The 23,636-nt window shown below is 51.5% G+C and overlaps 1 protein-coding gene across 7 annotated transcripts in view; it reads right to left on the bottom strand.

Annotated features, from left to right (window-relative positions):
- TIAM1 (TIAM Rac1 associated GEF 1) overlaps positions 1-23,636 on the bottom strand; it is a 158,341-nt gene that overhangs the window by 47,762 nt on the left and 86,943 nt on the right. For all 7 annotated transcript variants that reach the window (XM_032094421.1, XM_032094424.1, XM_032094411.1 and 4 more), the window contains 5 exons: positions 21,439-22,421; positions 9,450-9,897; positions 7,233-7,405; positions 3,205-3,429; positions 1,699-1,884 (listed from right to left, as the gene is read on the bottom strand). In XM_032094421.1, the coding sequence (XP_031950312.1) occupies positions 1,699-1,884; positions 3,205-3,429; positions 7,233-7,405; positions 9,450-9,897; positions 21,439-22,410 (2,004 nt within the window). In that variant the 5' untranslated portion in view covers positions 22,411-22,421. The remainder of the gene's footprint in view (positions 1-1,698; positions 1,885-3,204; positions 3,430-7,232; positions 7,406-9,449; positions 9,898-21,438; positions 22,422-23,636) is intronic.

Here is a 23,636-nt window from a genome sequence, read left to right as displayed (position 1 = left end):
AAGTGTTCAGGCCCAATGTCAAAACACATTTCCCACATGGAGGTGGCCTGAGGAGAGGAGCTCCTCTCCTGCCAAAAAGGGAGTGGTAGGGAAGGGCAGGTATGAAGGGAGGCAAGGCACAGCCAGCCAGCCCCACCCTGCCCACTCGGCACTTCTGGAACACCTCTGCACTGCACTCCCACAGCCCAAACCAGCACCACAGCACTGCCAGCGCCCGGATGTGGGAACACCCACATCCCCGAGTGGTGCCCCAGCCACTGAGCTGAGAATTGGCTGCTTGGATGCAGCACAGCCAGAGCTACAGCTGGCAGGGACAGGGGGCTGGCCGCTGCACCCAAGGAGCTGTGTGAGCAACGGGGGCTTTGCTTGGGAAACGTGGGGAAATCAAGGAAAAGGAGAACTTCACCACGGCAGCAACGTCTCCATTGCCACAGCCCAGACTCTGAGAGGTTCCATAGTTGTACCTGGGACACTTAAGCAGAGCCACCTGGGATAACTTAACACATCCTTGGATGAATGTACTGAGGAACATCTTCAGGAGACTTGGGTCATGGAATTACAGAATGATTTGGGATGGGGGGACCTTAAATTCCTTCCCATTCCACCCCCTGCCATGGGCAGGGACACCTTCCAGTGTCCCAGGCTGCTCCAAGCCCCGTCCAACCTGGCCTCGGACACTGCCAGGGATGGGGCAGCCGCAGCTGCTCTGGGCAAATTCCCTTCCTGAAACTTGAGTTAGGGCTCCTGACGTGAGGCTGCATTTCCCCACGTTCCTGGGGGCAAAGGAGGACATGAGAGTTTGCTGAGGAGAAGAAAACACGTGTCTCTTCCAACACAACATTTTCAAAACATATTTTTTCCCTTGGCTCTCCAGAGATACCAGCATGAAGAGGCAGACTGTTTTTCAGGCTAACGCTCAGTGCTTTGCTTGATGCAAAAAAAAAAAAGCATAAATGCAAATTACAGCCCGCCACTTAAAAAATATAATAAATCCACCAGCAATTAGCAGGAGGATGACGCTAATCTTTTCATATAGGAAAGAATAAAAGCGCCCCTGACTGAATTACAGCTCTGCATTCAATTGAAGGGTACAGCTGACGTCTACAAGACAACAGTGGAGCTCAGCTATTTCTGTGAACCGCCAGGAGTCCAAGCCCAAACCACGAGAACTTGATTTAAATTCATTAAAACCCCATCACTTTGCAAAACATTTCCTGTACTTTTAAGAGCTGTTGTTAAAGTATTTAAATTTAAACAACCATTATTCGCCACACTGCAGGTAGCAGAGAAGAACACTTCCCCCCCTTGTGGAGCATCAGGTGTTGATGACCAGAGACCGGATACTGGAATAACTGGTCACTAGTTTCATCCATATGGAAGAAAGTCAGATATGCCTGAGAAGGTCTCAGCCAGCTCATGCTGAGGGACTCAGAACGGCTCCCACCGACTTTGCAGGACTCGTGGATCAAGCCCAAGTCCGTGGACATTTGAGATGACCCTGCTCTTGTAACAGGAAAATCTATTTATGGTGGCAATTCACAATCCCAAGTTCAGGAGAAAGATGGCTCTTCCCTGAGGCCATGGCCTCCTTCAGCCACAGGCAGGCCCCTCTGGGAGCAGGACATCCTGCAGGCCCAGGGAAAGGCTCAGCCCACGGCACAGGTGCGGGATCCTCAGCCCTCCCCCGTGCCCACTCACCAGCGCGTGGAAGGACGACACGGAGAAGATGCCCAGGCGGCCCATGGCCACCTTGGTGGGGCGGCTGGCAAAGGCCAGCAGCCGCTTGGGGTTGGGCAGCTCCCCGCCCTGCAGGCTCGCCAGGTAACAGCGGTACCGGAACAGATCCATCTGGAACTGCTCCAGGTTCTGCTCCCACACGAAGATCTGCGTCCGGACAAGGTTCGGCAGCGAGGGGACAGAAGGGGAGAGGAGGCTGGTAAATGCCTTGAAAAAATTCCCAGTAACACACCCTTTTCACCAATGCTGATCTCACTCAACAAACCTTGATTCCTGATCTTCCCACATGCCCCTGCCCTCCCAAACCCCCAGAGGATGCAAAGAGTAAAAAAGAGTTTTCATTAGATGGAAAACAACTTTTTCTACATTCATGGCAGAAGTCTCCTCCTGGGACAACTGATCCTCTGATACAATGCTAATTAACAGGATTAAAATTTCATTTTTAATTTTCTTTGTATTTCCAGGATTATCTGCTCAGCAGTCCCTTAAGAGGCTTCTTTCATGCATCAAGAGCATCTGAGGAACCAGAAGAGCAAACCCCACCAAACTCCAGGCACAGGGCATTCCAAATCAGCAGCCACAGCAGCAGCTTTGCTGTGAGCACCAACAGAGCTTGAAAAAGTGCCATACACTGGAGATAATTAATCTGATCAGTGCAAGAGCGCTGTAATCAGCCTATGGAAGGACTTATTTAAATAATTCAGATAGCTTATAGGAAACAGTTTCAAAGCATCCAGACAAACTCGGTTACATAAAGAGAGAGACTGCTCTGCCCTCTCACTGTGACTGACAGCTTTGAGTGGAGCTCTTTAGCATCTCCCTCCCCTTTCTCCCCCATTTCCCCTTCTCATGGGCTTCCAGGGGGTACATATCTCTTCAGCTCAGCCCCAGCCACTTCCCATGCTTTGCATTACAGGCACACTTGGCAGCCGTGGTACGAGAGCTCCAAATGAGGAAAGCAGGAGCCATATGTTACGTTTCCCAAAATAAGGTGCTGCTGCAGCAGCGGGAGAGACATCTGCTCGAGGCTCTCTGCCTCTGAAACCCAGCCACGCTGTCCACTTGAAGGCAGGAGGAGCAGGCCCAGGGGGAGCCAGGGATGCAGCCACAAGGTCAAGGCAGGCCCTTGTGACAAGCAGAAACCAGGGATGGCTTCTTCAGCCCAGCTGCCAGCAGAAGCAGCAGCCTCTGGCACACTAAAACCAACAGCAGCAGCAGTGTTTGTTGGTGTGTGAGCAGCTGTTCCCCAAGGCATCCTGCAGCCATGGCCTGGCAGCCTCTTCACTCAACCTCCTGCTATCCCAGTCTCCTGGAGGCCAGCAGAAGACAGCCCATGCTGGACCTTAGTGAAGACACGGTGCAGCTCAGCAGCCAGCACAGCTCCCCTGCTCCAAGGAGCTCCCACCAATCTCTAGAACACCTTAAACCCTTGCTAGGGACTTATTTCACACGAGCAAGAGAGTTTACCTGATCCAGGATGGTCTTCTTCTTCTTGGAGTCTGTTACAGAGGACAGCTGCATTTCACCCATCTTCTTCATCTTCTCGTCCATGTCGATCTTCTGCTCCAGCTTTTTGATCTCCGTTTTGAGCAGCTTGACCGTGTCCTCCTTGTGGTGCTGCCGCGCCACGGCGGTGGCACAGGCCGAGTGGATGGCTGTGATCCAGTTCTCCAGCTCCGTCTGGCTGCACGTCTGCGCAGAGGGAAACGGGAGAGAAGAAGTCAGCATCCTCTTGGAAACTGATTGCAGATTAACAAATGCAATTCCAAGGAGTTCCCTTTCCCTTTGATCTCAAGATTCAAAGCCTTAAATCCACTTACTCCTGTCGAAGTAATAGCCCCCCATCATCCTTAAGCAGGCCATTTTGAACTCGGCACCAGGCACTCAGCACTCGAAATTACACCTCTATCTGTGCTCTGCAGCTGTGGGTGCTTCCCAGCAAGGCCTCAGGATTTACCTCCCTGCCTCAACGCAGTGCTGCCATAATTTCTAGCTCATTATTTAACGATGATTTCTGAACTCCAGTTCCTTAAAGCAGGGAATGCACCCTGCGCTCTTCCCAGGATGGAGAGCTTTTCCAGCATGCAGCAGTTCATAATAAATTCATGGCAGAAAATGCGACCATGATAAGTATGAGTAGCTTTATTATGGTGCACACACAAACAAGCTTTCCATTTCTGAAGGGCCCAAAGCACTCTGAAGACACCTCTGCTACCATTAAGTGCAGGCTCATCCTCGTTTTCACAGCTCTAGCACTGTTCCTTCCCAAGCATGGATATGACAGCTTGGGAAAAGGGAACACTTCTCCTTGCTGGAAGTGTCCAAGGCCAGGTTGGACAGGCCTTGGAGCAGCCTAGGATACTGGAAGGTGTCCCTGTCCACAACAGGGCATGGAACTGGATGAGCTTTAAGATCCCTTCCAGCCCAAATCACTCCATGAGACACCAGGCTGGAGCAGGGGACACCAGGACATTTTTCTGGAACAGGACTATTCTGATTAAGGACTTTTGACACACAAAGAAGAAACTTTCCAGATTCTTCTTTCCAGATTTTCAAAATAAAAAGTCAATCTTAGGCCTTTTACTAAACTCCAATCCTTTTTACAGTCGGTTATAAAACTTAACTTTCCAGCCAGCTCAGGGTTGCAGAGGCCTTTCAGTGAGTGTCAGCCTGTGGCAATAATCACACTGGTATTTGGCTCCCGGCTGGAAAAGTAGCAAGGTGCCAAACCACCTTGTTCTAATTAAACTTTCTGATGATGCCTGATCTATTAATAGGCAGCCCAGCATGACTTCTCCATTTGCTGGAGAAGACGAGGAAGGTCATCCTGGCTGAGGTCACAACCAACAGCCAAGGATGAAGCCAAGGAGAGCTTCCCAGAGAAGCCCAGCTCTGGGAATCATGTATGCATGGGCTGGGCTCCAGAGTGATGCTCCCTGAACTCTTGTGGTGCCGAAGCAAGTGGGACACACGTGTCCCAGAACGACACCACTCCCTCACTCAGGCTAGAAGCCCTAAGCAGAAGCAGGATCTGCTCCAGAAGGACTGACCTCCTGCTTCCCAACTTCCTTGCCTTCAGCTGGCACTGCACACAGGATATGGCTGAAACAGGTCAGGCTCTCTGCCCAGGCAGGACCATTAACAAGCCTTCACTCCACTGCTGAAGACACTGTGGAATTCTCTGCTGGAATTACAGGAACTATTTGCTGGAATGGAGGACACGCTGCCCACAGTCAGGTGGTGAAACTGCACCCCCAGCAGAGAAGAGATCAGCACTGGACTTAGACGGTGTGTTTGTTAATTCCTAGCAAAATCCTAACAGCATTTGTTATTTTATTAAATTGCAAAGTGTTACCACTATACCATTAGATTCATTTTTCTGTTTGGTTTCCTGGGGGAGAGGGAGGGGAAAAAAGGGTCTGGAGTGGATTTTAGGAGCTGAAGACTCCCCTGGTAGATGAGCAGGCGATGGGAATCGCACAAACAAGCTGCAAACACCTGACACACGTACGTGGGTGTCGCAAGTTGCTGTGAGCTGCTGGCACACACATGTGACATGTGCCAGGGCTGGCTTTGTGTGGGCACAGCCAGAGCTGCCTGAGCCATGTGGGAGGGATGGGATGTCTCTGGCTGCAGTGCAGTGGGCAGGCTTGTTACAAGGCGTCCAGGATCTGCGGGCATCACCAACAGCCCTATTTTCTCTGCCACAGGACAGAAATGGTCTCCTGCAGGGCTGTGCTCTCTCCTTGCCAAACCCGCTACTACAGCTCTGTGCTGGGTGTGGGGCACGGTCAGCGAGGGGCCACTGCTCCCAGGGCATCCCCTCCTCCTCTGCTTCCATGGCAGAAAGCACACATCACAAAACATGTCTGGCAATATTAATGACTGGGTTTCATTGCAACAGGCTCATATTTGCTCCTTCCCTACACAAAAATCCACCTGTGGCATAATGACACTGGGCTCTTAGGGAATAAGCTTTGGGGTGACCTCACTGGGACCTTCCAGTCTGGGAGCCCACAAGAAAGATGGAGAGAGACTATTTATATGGACATGGAGGGACAGGACAAGGGGGAATGGCTTCCCACTGCCAGAGGGCAGGGGTAGATGGGATATTGGGAAGGAATTGCTCCCTGGGAGGGTGGGGAGGCCCTGGCACAGGGTGCCCAGAGCAGCTCTGGCTGCCCCTGGATCCCTGGAAGTGTCCAAGGCCAGGTTGGACGGAGGTTGGACGGGGCTTGGAGCAGCCTGGGCTAGTGGAAGGTGTCCCTGCCCATGGCAGGGGGTGGAACAAGATGATCTTTAAGGTCCCCTCCATCCCCAGGTCCTTCTGTGGCTCTGTGATTCCCTCTCACCTGGAGGAAGGTCTCCAGGTGCCAAAATACACATCCCCTTCCCATGGAAGACATGAAGGAGACAGGGGCAGGGCAGTGCTACAGGAGGAGCTGAGGAAAAATCCCACTGAAGTGGCAGAGAAGTTAGTCCACAAAAAAATGATGGGGTTTTTCAGTATGCAGTCAGATAGTCCCTCCAAGAATCAAGAATTTTTTCTGCACCAGTTTGAGAATCCAGCCCTCTGCAAGGACAGCTGCAAGGACCTACAACACAGTATAATTTCATTTTTTGCACAGGGGAGTGATGATGCAGGGACACATCCTACCCCAGAGTAGCTTCTGGTTTAAGAAGGAAAGAAACTCCATTGTCATTGAAAAGAAAAATAAAGGGATTCCTCCAGTGAAGGAAACTGAATCAAAAGAGGAGGAAATGCACCCACCTCAGCACGTGCTGCCAACTGCAAATAAGAGAATGTCACACCCTGCTTAGTGCCAACTTGACACAAGAAAGGAGATGCCAACCTAAAAACCACTCAGGGAAGCAGTGGTTACCAAATTACAGAAATCTTTTCAAGTGAAACACATCAACTAATGTATGGTCTTTGATGGAAGTCCTGGGTTTTTTTTCAATGTACCACCCAGCGAAATTGAGACATTGCTATTTTCTGATTAAAGAGCCAAACCCTGCACTTCCAGTCTCCTTTCAGGCAGCAGCAAGATGTGTGAACAAGTGGCAGCTGGATCCTGCAGCCCCTCTGGGAGAGCACTTGCAGGTCCAGACATCCCCTTGCACTTCAAATTTCTGCCTTTAGCACACATCTCTTACAAGACACAGAGAGTGGCACATCACATTTAATGCCCAGCTGCAAGTCCAGTGTGGTGACTGGCTTGGTCTGTGTGTTCTAAGCATGCTGCCCAACCAGTTTTTACAGTGGTGCAAGAGCATTTCTTCATTCTTTGCTCCAGCCATCTACACCAAGAGAGTCCAGTCAGTTATTAAAAAAGCAGATTTGAGACTGATCATGTTCAGATCACGTCCTTCCTCTAGTGCTGCCAGAGGAAAATCCCAAACCTACTGGAGTCAGCAGGATTTTCCACAGATCTCAACCAGAGCTAGGATGTCCTCCTTGCTGGGAGACAGAAAAAAACTTTGCAAAATCCAACCTGGAAGAGGAAGGCATCCCCGAGGGAGTTGCTGAGGCAGAAGACAAAGTCCTTCTTGGGGTGCTCAGGCACGGCTTGCACAATGCTGTTCTCCACCCAGACAGCGTGTTTGGGAATGCTGTTGTGGTCAATGCCAGAGCGGCCATCAGTCTCGTAGAAGAACAACGTGCACCCTGCAAGAGACAACGAGCAGCACATCCAAATGCCCTGCAGCCCCTCAGCACTGAGGCTGAGGCTGATCCTATAAATAAACCCTCACAGGGATTAGGGAGGGTTTGCCACCGCCTGTCCGGGTTTTCACAGTGCAGAGCACCAGCAAGTGCCCAGTTTTTAGCTCGGTGAGGTGCTGGGTTTAGTGCCAAGCGGGCACACCACGAGCTGTAGAGCACAGCAAGCCCTGACCCAGGGCTGTTTGGTTCTCCCTGAGTTTTGTTCTCCCCAGGATTGCCAAAACAGAAAGTCACAGGCAGTAAAATACAGCCCCAGATAAGAAACATCAGAAGGAATCACAAGTTTGGGGTCGTCCATGGCCACCCCCCACCGCAGGGAAGACGCAGGCGTGAGATCCTGGTCCTCTGAGGGTGACAGCCAGCTGTGAGCCAGCCCTGGGAGCAGACAGGCCCTCGGGCATGGCCCAGCCTCAGCCTCTGCAGCTGCTTCTGCTGTCACAGTCCCTGCAAGGCAAAGATCAAGCCATTTAATTACTGGATGCAGACAGTAACTGGAATCAAAATGGGCTGGGATGAGCTGTGCTTGCTGAAAGATTGATGGACAAAAAAACTTAGCTGGGGACAGCAAACAACCTGTTCAATGTTACAAAATAATCTTTGCAATCCTCCGGGAAAAGGGTAAAAAAAGTATAGGGCAAAGGTGCAATTTGGGAGATTCCAAAAAGAAAAGGGTCCTCCTCTCCCACCTTCCCACACCATCTCCAGTTGTTTGTAAGCTGGCACATAGTTGCTGTGTCACTGGAAAGGGATGCCCTGGTACCCAGCCTCTCACAAAACTATTTGCAGCCAAACAACGGCAGCTGTTCACTTCAAAGCCTCGGTTAAACGCTGCCAGTATCAAGGCACTGCAATCCAAGGAGTTAACACTCCACTTAGGTCAAAGCACTTCAAAACAACATCACTTCCGTGCTCACCCTTCCCCTCTCTCCTCCCAGATGGCCCTTTGTTTGCCGGCTCCTCACAGCTAGACCTTCCTGCCACAGGGCCCTCTCCCAGGAGATCAGGGCTGCCCCTCACCTCCCCATGTCCTCTCCCGTTTCCCCAGCTCTCCAGCCACCCCAAGGGAGAGCTGGCTTCAAACTCTGCTGTTGGTTTTAAAATAGCGCTGCAAATTAAAAATAAACAAGTGCTCTAAGAAGAGCCCTCTGTGGGGAGGACAGGGTTTGACCACACTGAGCCTTGTGGGTGACCCCACCTAGAGCAGGAGACACTGCTCTGCCTCTGCTGGCTCCGGCTGCAGCAGAGGAGAGGGAGGCCCATCCCAAAACTGTTTTACTGCTGATGAACCACATGGAGATGAGGTTATGAGCGCATGCCTAGCAGGAACTGCAACAAACCAGGGAGAAGAGAGTCTGTGGCCCAGGAGGCCGAGGAGGAAGCAGGGCAGCTGGCTGCCCACCACAGGGTAGGTGACACAGCCAGAGCCACATGTCAGCCTTGATGACCAACCACGGCTTCCTGTCCCCTGCAGATATGCTGCAATCCTGAGTATTTATACTCATGAAGCACCTCTCGGGGAAAGAGAGGTACAGGAGGGACGCTGAGCGTGGCAGAGCCCCTGTGTGAACACGAGCCACTGTCACCACCAACAGCCTCCCACCATCACATGCCTGTGGCTGCACAGGGGTACTCAGCTATCAGCAAGCCATGGACACGCTTCTCCAAGGAACACCCAGTGCCCAGGAAAGCCACCCTGGGTGCTGCCAGCAGGGCTCAAAGCAAGGTATGAACCCCACTGCTGTGCCTTGGACTACACACGTGCCATCACTGAGCACATCAGCAACCGCCACATAAAACCTCTGAAAAACAGCAGGGCCCCTTCCCCAAGCTTCATGTGAACAATACTGAAGTTCACAGCAGCTTCTGTTACAAGTCCAGGCCCCTGGTTTCGCCACCCCACTGAACATACCCCTGCCTGCTTCCTCTGTACCCTGCAGGGACACCCAGTGTGCCCACCTGGACACAGCCCTGCCCGGTTCCTCTGTACCTTTCAGGGACACCCAGTAGTGCTTCCACTTCCTGCGTGTGGCCGATTCCACCTTCTTGTTCTTCTTGTGCACCAGGAAGTTTTTGACGGCCAGGGCGCCGGCCTTGCGCACGGTGCCCTGCGCGGCCGTCAGCAGGATGTCGGACTGCCCGGGGGAGCTGAGGGTGCCGCTGCTCTGCTCGTCGCTGAGGGCAGATCCTGCCTCTTCCAGGTGCTCGCTGTTGGCGGTGCTCATCTCCAGCTCGCGGCGGAAGTTCTCGTAGACGCCCTGGCGCAGCCCATCGCCCGCCGAGCTGCTGCCGCTGTCGCTGCCGATGAAGGCGCGGCTGGCCGGCGGCGAGTAGCTGGCCGTGGTGGCGTTGGAGCGCCGCGACAGCAGGTCCGTGTCGGTGGCTGCGCCCTCGATGCCGCTGTCGGTGAACTCGCTGCCCTCGCCCGCGTTGACGTCCTGGTTGTGAGAGAGACACGGGGTGAGGGGAGAGCCTGGCCGACACCCCGAACGCCCAGGGGCACCACAGTTCTTCACACCTCCATTTTTGCTAGCACTGGCAATCCCTCATCCCTTTTCCTCCCTAAGACAATCAACTGGAGGAAAAGGTGGAGTTGAGGCTTCCAGCACAGGTGAGGAAAGACCAGTCACACATGCACCACTGCAGGTGGTGCCTCTATGGCCTTGGCAATTTGGAATATAAAATGCAGCATCATCTGTTTACATTAAGCCAAGTTAACAGTGCTAAAGGTTTTGCAAAAGGAGGACATATGGTAGCAAAAACTGGCAGTGTCGAGAAAAGCAGCGCCCAACCTACGCGTTTTGAGGAGAAAACATTGATATTGTGCACTCACACCTACAGCTGAAGATACATTTCAGACACCCCAAGGCTGACCTTTGAAAATTATGTAACCAAAAAGGTTCTTATTTTTTTTCCTCCTGACAGGTTAATGTGGTTGAGATTATTTCTGTTTTCATCACAAACTGTAATGATGGGCCATGTGATATTCCCCACCAAATCCCACAGACCCTTCCTGCTCCCCAAGAACTTGCAGTGGAAGGATCAGAAGACACAAGAATACGGCCGGTTTCAGCAAGACAGGAGAAAACACTACTGATTTGGGGTTCTGTAGGCTGTGACTCAGCCTGCTACAAGGCTAATCCCCCCAGGGGGATGGCCACCACCACCTCAGCATCTACAGGCATCCGAGGCACATTTTGGAGCACAGATGCCAAACCCTGTGAATGGAAACAAACGTTTTAGGTACTTGGGTGAAGAGGATGCAAAGAAGTGAGAAATGTGGCCAAAAACAGCAGGAATTGCAGCCTCTATCTCTCCTGCAAGAGGAGCTAGTGCTTGATTCACAAGTTTTTAAAAAAAAGAGGAATCTCCGAGAAGAGGTAGCAGAATGGAGTATTTATTTTGAGAGAAAACAAGCTTCCAGATGTTGGTTCAAGCACCAGTTTTCTTTGTATCCAAGAGCAGCTCTGTGGAAACAAAGAAACCCTCCATCAACTCTGTGTGAAACTGTCCTCCTGTGGAGCAAGGGCTGGACAGGGAGAGCTTCGGGGCAGGGGAAGGGCTGACTAACTTTTAAGGCATTAATTTGCAATGGATGGCCCCGTTCTTTATAAACACCGCTTCCCAAGGGAGACTTGGAGTCCAGCTGGAAGAATAAAATAAGCACTTCCTTCCCCACTCAATGAGCACAGTTCTGCTGCTCCATCTGGTTATTTAATGCAGCACACAGTGACAGACAGGCTGCTCCGGACAGGCCAATACTGCTCTGCTCCTCCACGTGTGAATGAGCTGAGCAGGCTTTCCTGGAAGTACAGCCCTGTACCCACCCAGAGCAGCTTTCATAGCCGCACGTGGATCCTGCTGTTCAATACACTTGGTTTTGGGAAGCCAGTTACCTTCTCATTCCGTGCAAAGGAGGAGTATCTGGCGAGGGGAAGCGCCTGGAGCAACCTGGGATACTGGAAGGTGTCCCTGCCCCAGGCAGGGGGTGGGACGGGATGAACTTTTAGGTCCCTTCCACCTAAACCATTCTGGGATTCCATGATTTTATGCTCTACAAAAAGTACATGGTTAGTTCCAAAATCTTAGCTGATGTAACCTTTAGGAAGCATCTCTCATGCTTTAGCTAAAATGAGTTGGTTTAAGAAAACAAAGAACTACTAGAACAGACCACCAACTTGACAGAGATAGGATCTGTAATCTCACCAGATAGAATGTGCATCAAATTTTCTTAGTGCTGATTGGCACGTGGAGTATCTTTCCAAAAACTCAAGTTCCCCCAGAGCTGCTCAAGGTCCCCCACACCCAGTGTGCCACAGCCTTTTCAGATGACCTTGGTGAGACACTGCATGAATTACCTCCCTTTTCCTGTCACTAAATTGGCCTTATACTCTGTAACTAATATATGAGCATATCAGTCTATAAAAAAAATATTTATAAGAAAACCTCGAGGATGGAGGACTCGGGGTGAATATATTTGCTATATTTGCTAGTAAGGTTAAAGCATAGTTCCTAAAACCCCAACAATAGCACATTTTGCAAAGATCTCTACAGTCTTTACCACAATGCAAGTGATGAGCTGGACTGGCCAAAAGATCTTTTCAGTGTATTGCTACAGCCCTGCTCCTAATCTCCCTCTGCTCCCTGCAGTCCCTTTTCCACTCCTAAATACCCCTTATCAAAGGCTTGTGGGCAGCCCCTTCAAGGCCTTTGGTAGGAGGAGGGTCTGAGCAGACAAAGGTCGGAGCAGTTCACAGCCCAGAGCTGCCAATACCGTTCTGCTCCCGAGTTATGAAACGCGGCATTGAGGGAGCCTCGCCACTCCAAGCCTGGCCCACGAGGAGATGGGTGCCGAGGTTAGGAGGCTTCAGGCCATTCACAGCACAGGTCTCTGCTTCCGAGTTCCTGCTGCAATGCCAGCTCATTCCCATCCGAGGCGGGGAGAGCTCCAGGCAGCTGCTGGCATCTGGTCCGGGAGCCTCGCAGCGCTGCACTGAGCACACTCAGCTGAGGGTTCTGCACAAAGCACAGGGGCTTAACACTGAGATCCCACAGAAACCGGCTGGGGCTGAGGGGGAAACAGTCCCAGGCCGGGAACAAACCTTAGCAGGGTTTGAGGGACACTGGGGCTCTACTGCTCTGACTGAGGATTGCTCCATGGAAAGGAGGGAGAAAGGCACGTGGAGACCACGGGCTGAGGAAGGGAACTAGATGGGCTCCGGGGCTGTGCTGTGACAGGGAGACGTGGGAAGCAGCAGCAGAGCTTCCACCGGGATCTGGGATCCCTGGCACTGCTGAGGGCATGGAGGAACAGCACCATTCCTTACACTGGCAGCGCTACCGTGTCCCTGGAGCGGCCCAGGGGTTACGGAAGGAGACTCAGCAGAAGGTCCTGAAGGGAAAGAGGAGGGAGAGGTGGAATGCCCAGTGCCACAGAGATCCCCCATGCAATGAGGACCAGAGCAGGGCTGAATGGTGCCATTGTCCCCAACAAGGCCACGTGCCAGGGCAGCCCTACAAGCATCCCAGGGCAATGAAGTGGAATGAGTTATCACAGCCCCATCAAGTGCAGAGAACAATTTAACTGCTGAACCAACTGGGTGAAGTGCTACTGGAAGCATTAGTAACCCACTTAAATATAGGGGGTTTTTTCACATGAACACTGGGTTTCAGGCAAAACAAGGCAGTGGGGAATAAAACTGTAAGGCAACAGCTACACCAGGCTAACGTACCTGGTGCTGTCACTTCTGAATACTCACGTGATACTCACACCTCTGTATGTCCGCTGCAGCCACATCTGTTAAATCATTTTTGCTAAATTTAAAAGACATACAGAAAAAAAACCCTTTGCTTTAGGAAAAACGTCTACATTCAGCTAGCAAAAATGAGGGGAGGAGTTCTGGGACAGGTTGCAAGTGTCCCCATGTTGACCATACCTGGTACTGGCCTCTGCTAGAAGAGACCACAGGATGGGACAAGCCTTGCCCAGCTCTGGCTTGTGACTGGGCACACACCGAGTGCCTGCAAGAGCTGCACTTCCCAAACCTCCCACCACCAGCCCTGCCACAGACACCGTGACAGGCCTTGGTGAATCACTTTCTCCTGCCCCACCGACAGCACTGATTCATGGCCACTTGGGGGCTGATTTAGTAGGAAAAATCTTACTTCGCTAAATATAAGCAGTTCCTCATGGTTAAACCTCCATTCTAAATGAACCATTAGATTAAAAGTACAGCTGAGTGGGGGTTTTCCTTGGAAGGGGCTCCCTCCAAGCCAATGCAGATCCTTTGTTCCCGGTCCTGTTGAGCAACAGAGCAATCAGATGCTCACAACTCAGCAAGAGTGATTGCACACAACCTGTCTGGCTGCTCCTGAGGCAAGCACCACAGAATACATTTCAAACGGGTGAGCAGCCTGATGGTTTGCATGCTTTTATCTGACTGGTGTCCCTTTGAAGCTCCTATGTGGAAACAGATTGGCCTGATAAGTGTTTTTCCTTTCTTTTCAGTACTGACTCTGCCATCATTTGATGGCCAAGGTATGGCTTGCTGCAAATCCAAGCTGAATCCTTTCTCCACAGTCACGTCCTAGAAGCAAAGATAAATCATGAATTGCACCTGAGAGCTGAGTGGGAGAAATGGTTTGAGTCCTACTTCTGTGCACTCACCGCAGTGGGGCAGCAGCTCTTGAGACGTCTGAAAGAATCAAATTTTTTTAAAAATTAAATTTAGGAAAAAGAAAACAAACAAACCCTTGTATGTGTCATTAAAGCTGCTCAGGGCAGTTTAATAAACAAGCAGGTTTGGGTCATGGCTCTCTGAAATCAAATTTGCCCCTGACGAAAAGGGAGTAGCCCACACCTCCAGACACTTCTCCTGGCAATAAACTCCAGTCTTACTATGAAAGGATGAATCACAGTCACAGGTGTCTGGGCAGTAACGCCTGGGAAAGTCTTAGGGCACGGATTTCAGTGAATCTGGTCCCAGGAATCCTTTGTGAGCTTGTGGTGAATGCCTGCAGTGTAATTTGGCACCCTGGAAGGACAGACGAGGTACTGGGTGCTGTGGAGCCAGGAGATACTGGGATGTGGGAAGGAGATGTGCATCCCCTGTGCTCCTGTGGGACAGCAGGCAGCAAACACCACTGTACCAAGGGTCTGCAACCCCACAGATCTGCAGGCAGCTCTGGCTGTTACCTCGGTATTACCCCTGGCTCCTTCACTCCATGCTAAGCTGTCACCTCAGCTCTGGGCACTGAGGCTTGGCAGCATTTTTGGTTCACTGACTCCCCCGATGTTTTCCAGCCAATATGTGGGCCCTTGCAGAAAGATCAGCCCTGTGCTTTCCCAGGGAACCTGGCTTTCCTACCTGAGATGCCCTAAAGGCAAATTATGGACACACAGGGACTCCTGCAGCAGTCAGGAAAGTACAGCCCCGGAGCTGTGAGACATAAAGTGGTGAAAATTAAATCGTCCCCACCAGCTCCTCCCTGGCTCCAGCACTGACTTTTGAGGGGTGTTAAAGTACATAATTCCATGAAGGAGAATCCAGCCCTAATCCAGTAAAGCCTCTTGCAGTGTGGTCCCTGCACGCAGCTCCCAACACCTGCACGGATCCGGGGTGAATTCCCGCTTTCCACCCCCTCAGTTCTCGGGTGCTGCAGTGTTTAATCCCTCTGTTCCCAAAGGATACGCTGAGGGCCCCCCAAATTTACCCTGCTTTCATCCCAGTGGACCACCCAGCTGAAGGAAGTTTCTAGAGGAGCTGAGTTAACCATAAACTAATAAAAGCAGCCGAACAGTGCTCAAGTTAAAGCAAGGGCTATGTGCCACCAAAATCCTCCCTAAATTAAAACACAGGGTTGGGTTACTTTTTGTTTGCTGAAGCCAAGAAGACACAATTCTCCCTGAGAAATGCAATAGAGGGAGTAGAAATGGGGAAGGGGGACCGCTGCTAGAACGGCAGCCTGAAATCCAAACACAGCATCCAGGAGTTCACCTGAACAACCACCCAACTTAAGGAAGCAGGGAAATGCCTGTCATCAGGAATGATAACCAGGCACAGCATCACATGCTGAAGCTCTCTTAAAAGGAACATTTCAGTGGAGCACTTCACTGGAAAGCAGCACTCCTGCCAACTGCACCCATGTAAGTAAGCACAGCCCAGCAAACAAGCAGCTGGGGCAACCTGTCTGTGATTTTTCAGTGCAAAATACTTGGAACTAAAACCATGAAGTGCATATAGCTTTACAGAGAATACAACGATTGCCAATGTTGTTATATACACTTCAGATGTATAAATGACAAAGTCCTACACTGTTTGAAAAAACATGCCTGAATGGAGCTAGATCAAATACCAGGACTGGTGATTTGCTTTCCCTTGGCCTCTGGCCGAGAGCTAAGGAAGAAAAACGAATTAAGATCTTTGAAAGAGTATCAAAATATTTGCCAGTGAAGACCAAAACACCAATTTTCACATGCTCCCTTCCCTGACAATACTGGGGCGGAGCTGTGTGCTCTGAAGGGAGTGACTGCTATTTGCTTTAAAATATCCCGACTGGGAAATACCTGATCTAATCTCCTCCATCTGGGTGACAGGGCAGGAAAGACCTCAGAGCCTGGGTCTGAAGCCCTCTATTCCAGCCTTCCTCACTGAATCCACTTCCAGTCAGCCGGGCTATAAACAGCTCGTTTGGTCTAGACATTGAATGGGTCTGGTCATTCCGAGCTGCCACACCAGGACCCAAGATGTGGATTCCCAAGGAGTTTACCCTGGTGCAAGCCTGGGCTGCCGCAAAAACGAGTGGTTTCTGTTTCCCCCAGCACATTCCCACCCCTTCCTTGCCCTGTGGCTGGGGGCTGAAGGCAGAGATATGTGGGTTATTGGGGTGGTTTGCCTGGAGGCTCAGCAGGGTGACCAGCTGACCTGTGCTCCTCACTGGGATCCAGTCCCGAGAGCCAGCTGAGCCAAACGGTCCCATTCCCAGCTTCTGGGGATTGGGAGCATGGCTCAGGCTACATCCAAGACCTTGGGAACAACCTCTGTCTGAAAGGGACTGCGTGAACAGGGGCTGGAATCAGTGAGCCCCACAGTGCAGCTGCAAACCAGTAACACCCTGCTTTTAGCTACTCTCTAACCCGTGTGCCAGTCATTACCACTGAATGTTGTCGTCTTTGTCTTTATTTCCTTCCTTGATTCCAGCTGGAGTCAAACAGCTCAGATTACAGGTCCGTGTCCATCTGATTAGGAATCACACTTAGGTTGGAAACAGCCATGTTTTCCAGACTACAGGCGGAATTCCTTCAAAGGAGCAGAGCTTCAGCTGCTGAAGATGCTCTGCCTGGAAAAGCCATGGCCAAGGAGGGCTGGAGGAGCAGGCTGGAAGGCCACAAGTGCTCTGCAGAGAGTGAACAGGATGCAGTGGAAGCCAGAAGCAGAAAGTGATTTCAGGAAAGAGAATCCATGGGGGACAGGTCAACTCAAGAGCCTTGGATGCATTCCTTGCACAGGAAGACTGCAATCTCTGATCTGCTGGCTTTGGGAAGAATGCCCCGGAGGAAAAGTCACCCCATACTCTCTCTCTTTTCCTGAGCAGTTGGTATTTGGGGAACAAGGTACTGGGCTGGATGGTGCTTCCATGGGATTGACCCAGTGTAGTCTATTTTGAGGTTATATCCTCTAAGCCACAAAAAGATTTTGTGAAAAAGTTTTACACAACTTAAAACCAAGTATCAGCTCTCTGGAGTTTAGCCATCCTACAGAACATAATGGAACACAATAACCAGTTACAAAATTCCCTGAGATAGTAAAAAAAAATCATATCAACTGGAAACATTGTCTAATTTTAGACCGGCTTCTCTGTACATCCTGATCTAATTCCCACAAAACCCTTGGTTTCATCTCCTGCATATTCTGCAAAACTTTTTATGTAGGATTTTTTTAAGATTTCAGATCCCAAATTCCTGAAAGCTACCTAGAGAAGCCTAAAAATAGTAATAAATTTGGAAATTGGACAAAAGGGGATTTAACACGCCTAGGGCTGGTGCTGAAGCCAGTGCAGCTTCCAAGTGAGTCGGGCAGGAAGTTTGTTCCTCTCCCCCACCTCAGCTTCACAAGGAATATGGAATAAGGAGGTGGCAAGACAGGCTTGGAAGGGGCACACAGCCACATCTCAAGGTTTTCATCCCTTAATTCATAGAATCACAGAAGGGTTGGGTTGGAAGGGATCTTAAACCCCATATTTAATTCCACCCCGTGCCGTGGCAGGGACACCTTCCACTATCCCAGGTTGCTCCAAGCCCCATCCAATCTGGCCTTGGACACTTGCAGGGATTCAGGGGCAACCACAGCTTCTCTGGCAAATTCCCTTCTTGAAATGTCAGTTAGGGCTCATAACAGCAGGGGAGCATGGGGTACATTTGTCCCTGAACATCTACCAGGAGAAGGAGGAGGAAGGAGTCTCCTGCAGGCAGATGTTTAGCTGCCACAGGACACAACAGGGCCGCTAAACAAAATCTGGATCCCACAAAACAGCCTGTGGGATCCTGGGGATCTCACAGCCCACAGTCAGAACGAGCTGTATCCAACCGGTGCTTTCTCCCTTCCAGGAAAAATGGGTGCAAATGTCAGCCAATTAAGCCCTTTCCACCTACACCACATCAGCTCCAAAAGTCAAACACGATCCCAGCAGAGCTCCCCGGGAAGTCTCGCTCAGCAGAGCTGAACCCTTAATGGCACAATGTTGGGAAAAGCAGAACTGCTGCGTGGGTGCCCCAGAGCCACCCTGTGAGCTCTAATCACTTGTGCATATTGAATATAATTGTGTCTCCATAGGAAAAAGCTCCCTTCAATTAGTGGCGAGTGACTCCCACCGTTCAATTTAAGGTTTAAATTTGGACAGGGGGAGATTTTCTTCTCTGTTTTGGGTGTGTTGGTGTTTTTCCCTTTAATGTAAATCACGTGCTTGCAAAGAACCCACGGATGAGGCATCAGAACAAAACACGTGCAGCCAGGATTCTGGCCCCTTCTTTCTGGGATGCATTTTCCCAAGAGCACTGGTCAGCACAGTCCAGAAAGTACAGCTAGTGACACTTGCAGCAAATTAACTTACAGAAACCGTGATGGTGTTCGGGCATGCAGCTGAGCATGCATGGAACAACGGCAGGAACCAAACACCAGGGCACAAGGCCTTCTGGCAGGGACCTCTTTAGGGACTAAACTAGTCAAATATCACCTACCAGTGACCATCAGACCCTTCCAGCACTTCTAGCACCAGGGCAGCTGAGACTAAACAAACAGGCAGATATCCCAGCTACAGCTTTCCAAAAAGTGGAAAAACACCCCAACCCACTGGCAAACACAACCCCAAATTCTTGTGAGGACTGGCAACAGGGATCTGGGCAGAAACCTCACTCCAGGCTAGGAGAATCCATTAGGTGACTCTGCACTGTAACGCCACAGAGCAGTGACACCTCACTGGCCCAGAGGCCAAGAGGGAAAACTCTGTCCAACACCACATTACGCTTGGCCCTGGGTCACCTTTGTGTGGTGTCCTCATGGCCCTAAGATGCAACAATTATTTCGTGGGAGTGGGATGGGGAGAGGCACTTTAAAAGGCTGCTCAAAACACAAGTTTATAGCAGGAAGTGTTTTCCAGCACATGGACACACATGCCAGGCTCCGGGGCAATGGGGTCATCAAGAGTAGGAAGATACAAGTGCCAAAAGACTGGGAGGGCAGAGGGAAACGAAACTGCCCCAAAGGTGCCCAAGTGGCACCTGGCACAGCCCAGCACAGTGCCAAAGAGCACAGCAAGAGCAGGGCAGTGACACAGCCTCAGCTCCCACCAGGCTCCACTTCACACCAGCGCTGAGGAGGCAAGAAGAGCAAAGTGTGAGACACTGCTGGACTGGGGACCTGGTGCAGACACAGATTGGTCACTTCCCTCCTCTCACCCCATCAAAGCCACCTCATCAGGCTCACCAAGGAACTCCTTTCACTTTGTGTGCAAATTTGGCCTTCATTTCTGCCTTTTTAAACACATAATGACAGGCATTTCCCTAAGCCTGCTCAGGCTAGGCTGGGGCTGACATGACTTCATTTCTGACAACTATCTTATTCTTACAGGCTGCTGCTGGGATTAAAGACTTGGGAGGAGGAATTTTGACCTTTGCAAAGCTTTAATTTTGTTGAATTTATCCATGGTAATAATCACTGCTAAGACTCCTTAGAGCCATCATCTCCAGTCTCAGGAGGTGCATCTAGTGAAACCAGCCCCACTAAATTATTTCCCTGGGTACGGCTGAGGCCTCACAAAAAACGACTTAAATTCCAGACTTTCACTACATGCCTCGGAGGAATCTCCTGAATGCCAGGATAGGCACCGAGAAGGAAAACAAATGCTTGGCTGTTCATCACCGACTCCATTCTCTTTTTCCTTAAATACACTCAAAAGCAGGCTGCAGGCAGCAGTTGCACCCAACAGTCTTCAGGAAAGTTGTTGGGTCCAAGGCTGCCAAAACCCGTCTATTCTTTTTTGTTGTTGTTGTTTTCTCTTGCTTTTTATCCCGCGCTGGCGCACCAAAGGCTTTTCACCTCCGAGAGCAGAGAGCTGATCCTGAAGAACAAAGCTGCAGTTGTGGGACGCTGCAGCATCTGTTTCGGCATGTCAGCTTTATATTTAGCAGCAGCCCATCTCCACAGATCAAGCACAGCCAGGAAGTCCCTGAGCAGCCCCATCCCAGCAGCTCCCACGAGTCAGTGTCAGCGGAGGGGGGCACAGGCCCCTGGAGCCCTCCAGGAGCTGTTTGCTGCCCAGCCTGAGATGTCCTGCCAGCAGCTCAGGGAGCAAGCAGCAGGCCGTGCACTGGCTGGCCTCTGACCCTGACCAGTGTGCAGCTCTCCCCTTTTTCTGGGTCAGGCACACGGTGCACAACACGCACAGGACGAGCCAGGCAATGACATCAGGGGAGCAGCCCTGCCCCATCCCTGCTCTGTGTCCCCAGGCCATGTTTCTGAGCCATTTCTAGAGAACGGTGCCCGTCAAACACACCGCTGCCAGCTCTTCCACCAGGCAGCTGGATGGACCTCTGCTCTCAGAAGATCCAAATGAACTCACATGGAGCACAATCTGCCCACAACTTGTGCGCCAGGCATGGCTGGGAGAGGAGGGCAGGGTCTGAAGCTCCTTTCTGCTCCTCTATACAAGCCATCTGCCACTGAACTGCCAGCAGAACCACTGCCTGCAGCCCGAGGCAGGAACTCCATCAGGCAGGACAGGGTAAAGCAGGGCAGCATGTGGGAAAGCTCCAGGATCACAGGCCTGGTGTTTGGAGTGCAGGAGGGGCACCTGACAGCGAACCTCCTCTTGACTCTGTGCTGTCCCTGGCTCAGCGAAGCAGCATCTTCCCCATACGTCTCCAGGCGCCATCATTTCTTAGTTTACAGCAGGCCTGGCAGCGCCAGTGCTGTTTCGGGGAGATGTTTTGCACAGACATGAGCATCAGCTAATTAGAAGAGTGAAATTTCAGCCCAGTGAGTGTTTAGCACAGAGGGGAAACACTGACAGGTTTTTCCTTTGCCTCCAGCCACGGGTGTAGGCAGGGAAGGGTGACAAGGCAGGGAGGGCAGAAGGGAGGACACAACTCTGCAGTGGAGTGATCAGTTTTGGCAGCTACCCTGGGAAAAAAGGCACCGTCAGCACTGCAAAACACGCAGGGAAATCTTCTGCTGGCAAATGCAGATTTCCCTTTCCCAGAGGCAGTGAAGAGTGGAAAAGGTCCAAGGAGGGCTGCAGATAAAGAAGGGACAGTGATGGAATCGAGCCAGCTCTGGAGACCAGCTAGTTCAGCTCTCTCCTCAAAACAGCTCTCTGCTTGGAAAGGGGGTGTTGAAGGAAAACACGGCCTGGGAGAACCCGGAAAACCTTCATCTACAGACCGAGCCCAGCAAATGCCAAATCACGGAAGAAAACTGCCTTACCTGGGTGGTTTTCGCCCTTCTGCCTTGCATGCTGCTGCTATGGCTCATCTGGGGGTTGGTGGCCCCTTCGGAAAGGCAGTGGGACTTCCTGCAGGGGAGCGTGTTGTAGTTACTGTAGGAGGAGGGCGCGTCCTCGGCGGTAACCGATGCCATCTTATGGCTCCCGAGCTCCGGGATGTCGGACACCAGGTTCCGGCAGTACCCTCCAAAGGCGTTCCGGGGGCCACCGTTGATGGCGGCACCAGGGGTTTTGGGGGAATACAAGTCACTCATGGAGTTGGCCCGCTGGCAGGCAACCAGAGGCTGGGGGCTGCCGCCGGCGTCCGGGCCCTGCGCTGCCTCGGCGTCCTTCTCCTCGGCCAGGCCCAGGATCTCCTCGTTGCTGGTCAAGTGCTCCTGGCTGAGGTCGGACAGCGAGAACTCCAGGCTGTCCTCGCGCCAGATGTCGGCCGACTTGGAGCGCTTCTTCTTGAAGCTGGCCGCGTCCATGAAGGCGGTGCCGTTGGCCGCGTAGCGCAGCGCCCGCCCGTCGCCCTCAGCCAGGAAGGGTGGCTCGTCCCCGTAGAGCCGGCTCTCCTCCGAGTCGGGCATGCTGTGCACGGAGGCGGCCGTCAGCACCGTGCTGCTGTCCACGCTGGGCGTCACCGACGAGTCCGTGTGGTAGGACACGGGGCGCAGGCCCATGTCCACGCGCTCCACCCACATGGGGCTGCCGAAGTCCTCCAGGTTGGCCTCGGCGGCAAAGGGCTCCAGGCCGTTCTCGGCCAGCGACTGCGGGATGCTGGGCGTGCTGCTGGAGCGTGTGCTCACCTCCGAGTTGCGATGGATGATCTTTCCCGAGGATGCGTGGCGCATGCGGCGCGAGGCCTTGCTGGAGAGGCGCAGCGAGCGCGACGTGTGCTTGCGGCCCAGCCCCGGCTGCTTGTCCCCGTAGAAGGCGTGCTCCACGCTCTGGCTCTCCGCGTTCCCCATGGCGTCACGGTCTGCAAGGGCACACAGCGGGCGCCGTTAGGGGAGGGAGGCACGCAGACACCCCAACACACCAAAAACCGCTCTTTGATTTAATTAATCACTGAACCTGTCCCAAAACCTACACCACAGATACTCGCAGGGCCTGCTCAACTGCAGCAATAATCTCACAGAATTAATTAAGGGAGCCAGCAGCTGTACCAGTGAACTTAGAAGTACAGTTAAATCAGAACGCAGCAAACAGCCAGACAGCTCTGCTGGTGCAAATGAAGAGCACAGAAGAGGGAAGGACTGAACCTTCGAGATCGGAGTGAACTGGAACCAGTTTAGCACCACAGTGCCATCTCAGCTCTGCACACAGTCGCCTGACTCTCAACGTCGGCATCGTCATTCCAGCCAACAAACTCAAAAAATCAACAGCTATTGTTTATCTGCAGGTAACAAGATGCTGAAAAGTAGAGGGATGTACACCTTTAGCTGAGATTTCACCTTTTTTTTTGGCTAGGAACTGCAAAGTGAAGCACCAAAGAGCAAAGTACAAATCTACCCGTTTGGCAGCAAGCTAATGACAGGTTTGATTCCTGGAACAAAAAAACTGCAACATTAAGCAGGTACAGAGAGCCCCACACAAGAAAGCCATATTATGAAAAATCAACTAGCATGAGTGACTCAGACTATACAAAAATAACCTCTCCTTCCCACTCCCTCTGAAGCAGATAAGTAGATCTGAGCTCTTTGATCTGAGCTGGAACACAGGGACGGGGTTTGTGTCCCCAGCCCCAGCCTCCTGCATTATTCAGCTGTGCACGTCCCGCCGTGGAACAGGTTTCCCATCCAGGAGGTGGGAGTGATGATCTGATTCAACCTTGGAAAACACTTTGAGGTCTGTGATCTCACTCAACAAATGTCAGAAATATTTTATCAGTAGTACTGGGTCCTTCCTTCTGGCCTGACGGCAAGAAGAAGAATAAGAAAAGTAAATGCCAAAGTTCAAAATTAAACAGGAGATCCTGAATTACACACAAGGCAATTATATAGAGAAAAATACTTCATCAATCTTGAAAAGAAGTTCCAAGACAAAACTTCTTTGTTTTGAGGTATTTCCATTAGTTCTGGTTGAAAACAAAAAAATCTGCTATGACATTCAAATAATCTGGAGTTTTTGATTTCTTGGGGCCATTTCCTGCCCTTTGCAAGGATGCTGATGGGTACTGAGCCAAACACTGGCA

Source organism: Corvus moneduloides, chromosome 2, assembly GCF_009650955.1.
Source record: "Corvus moneduloides isolate bCorMon1 chromosome 2, bCorMon1.pri, whole genome shotgun sequence".
Lineage (NCBI taxonomy): Eukaryota > Metazoa > Chordata > Aves > Passeriformes > Corvidae > Corvus > Corvus moneduloides.
The sequence above is the reverse complement of the archived record's forward strand: the minus strand, read 5'-3'. Positions and strand labels throughout refer to the sequence as shown.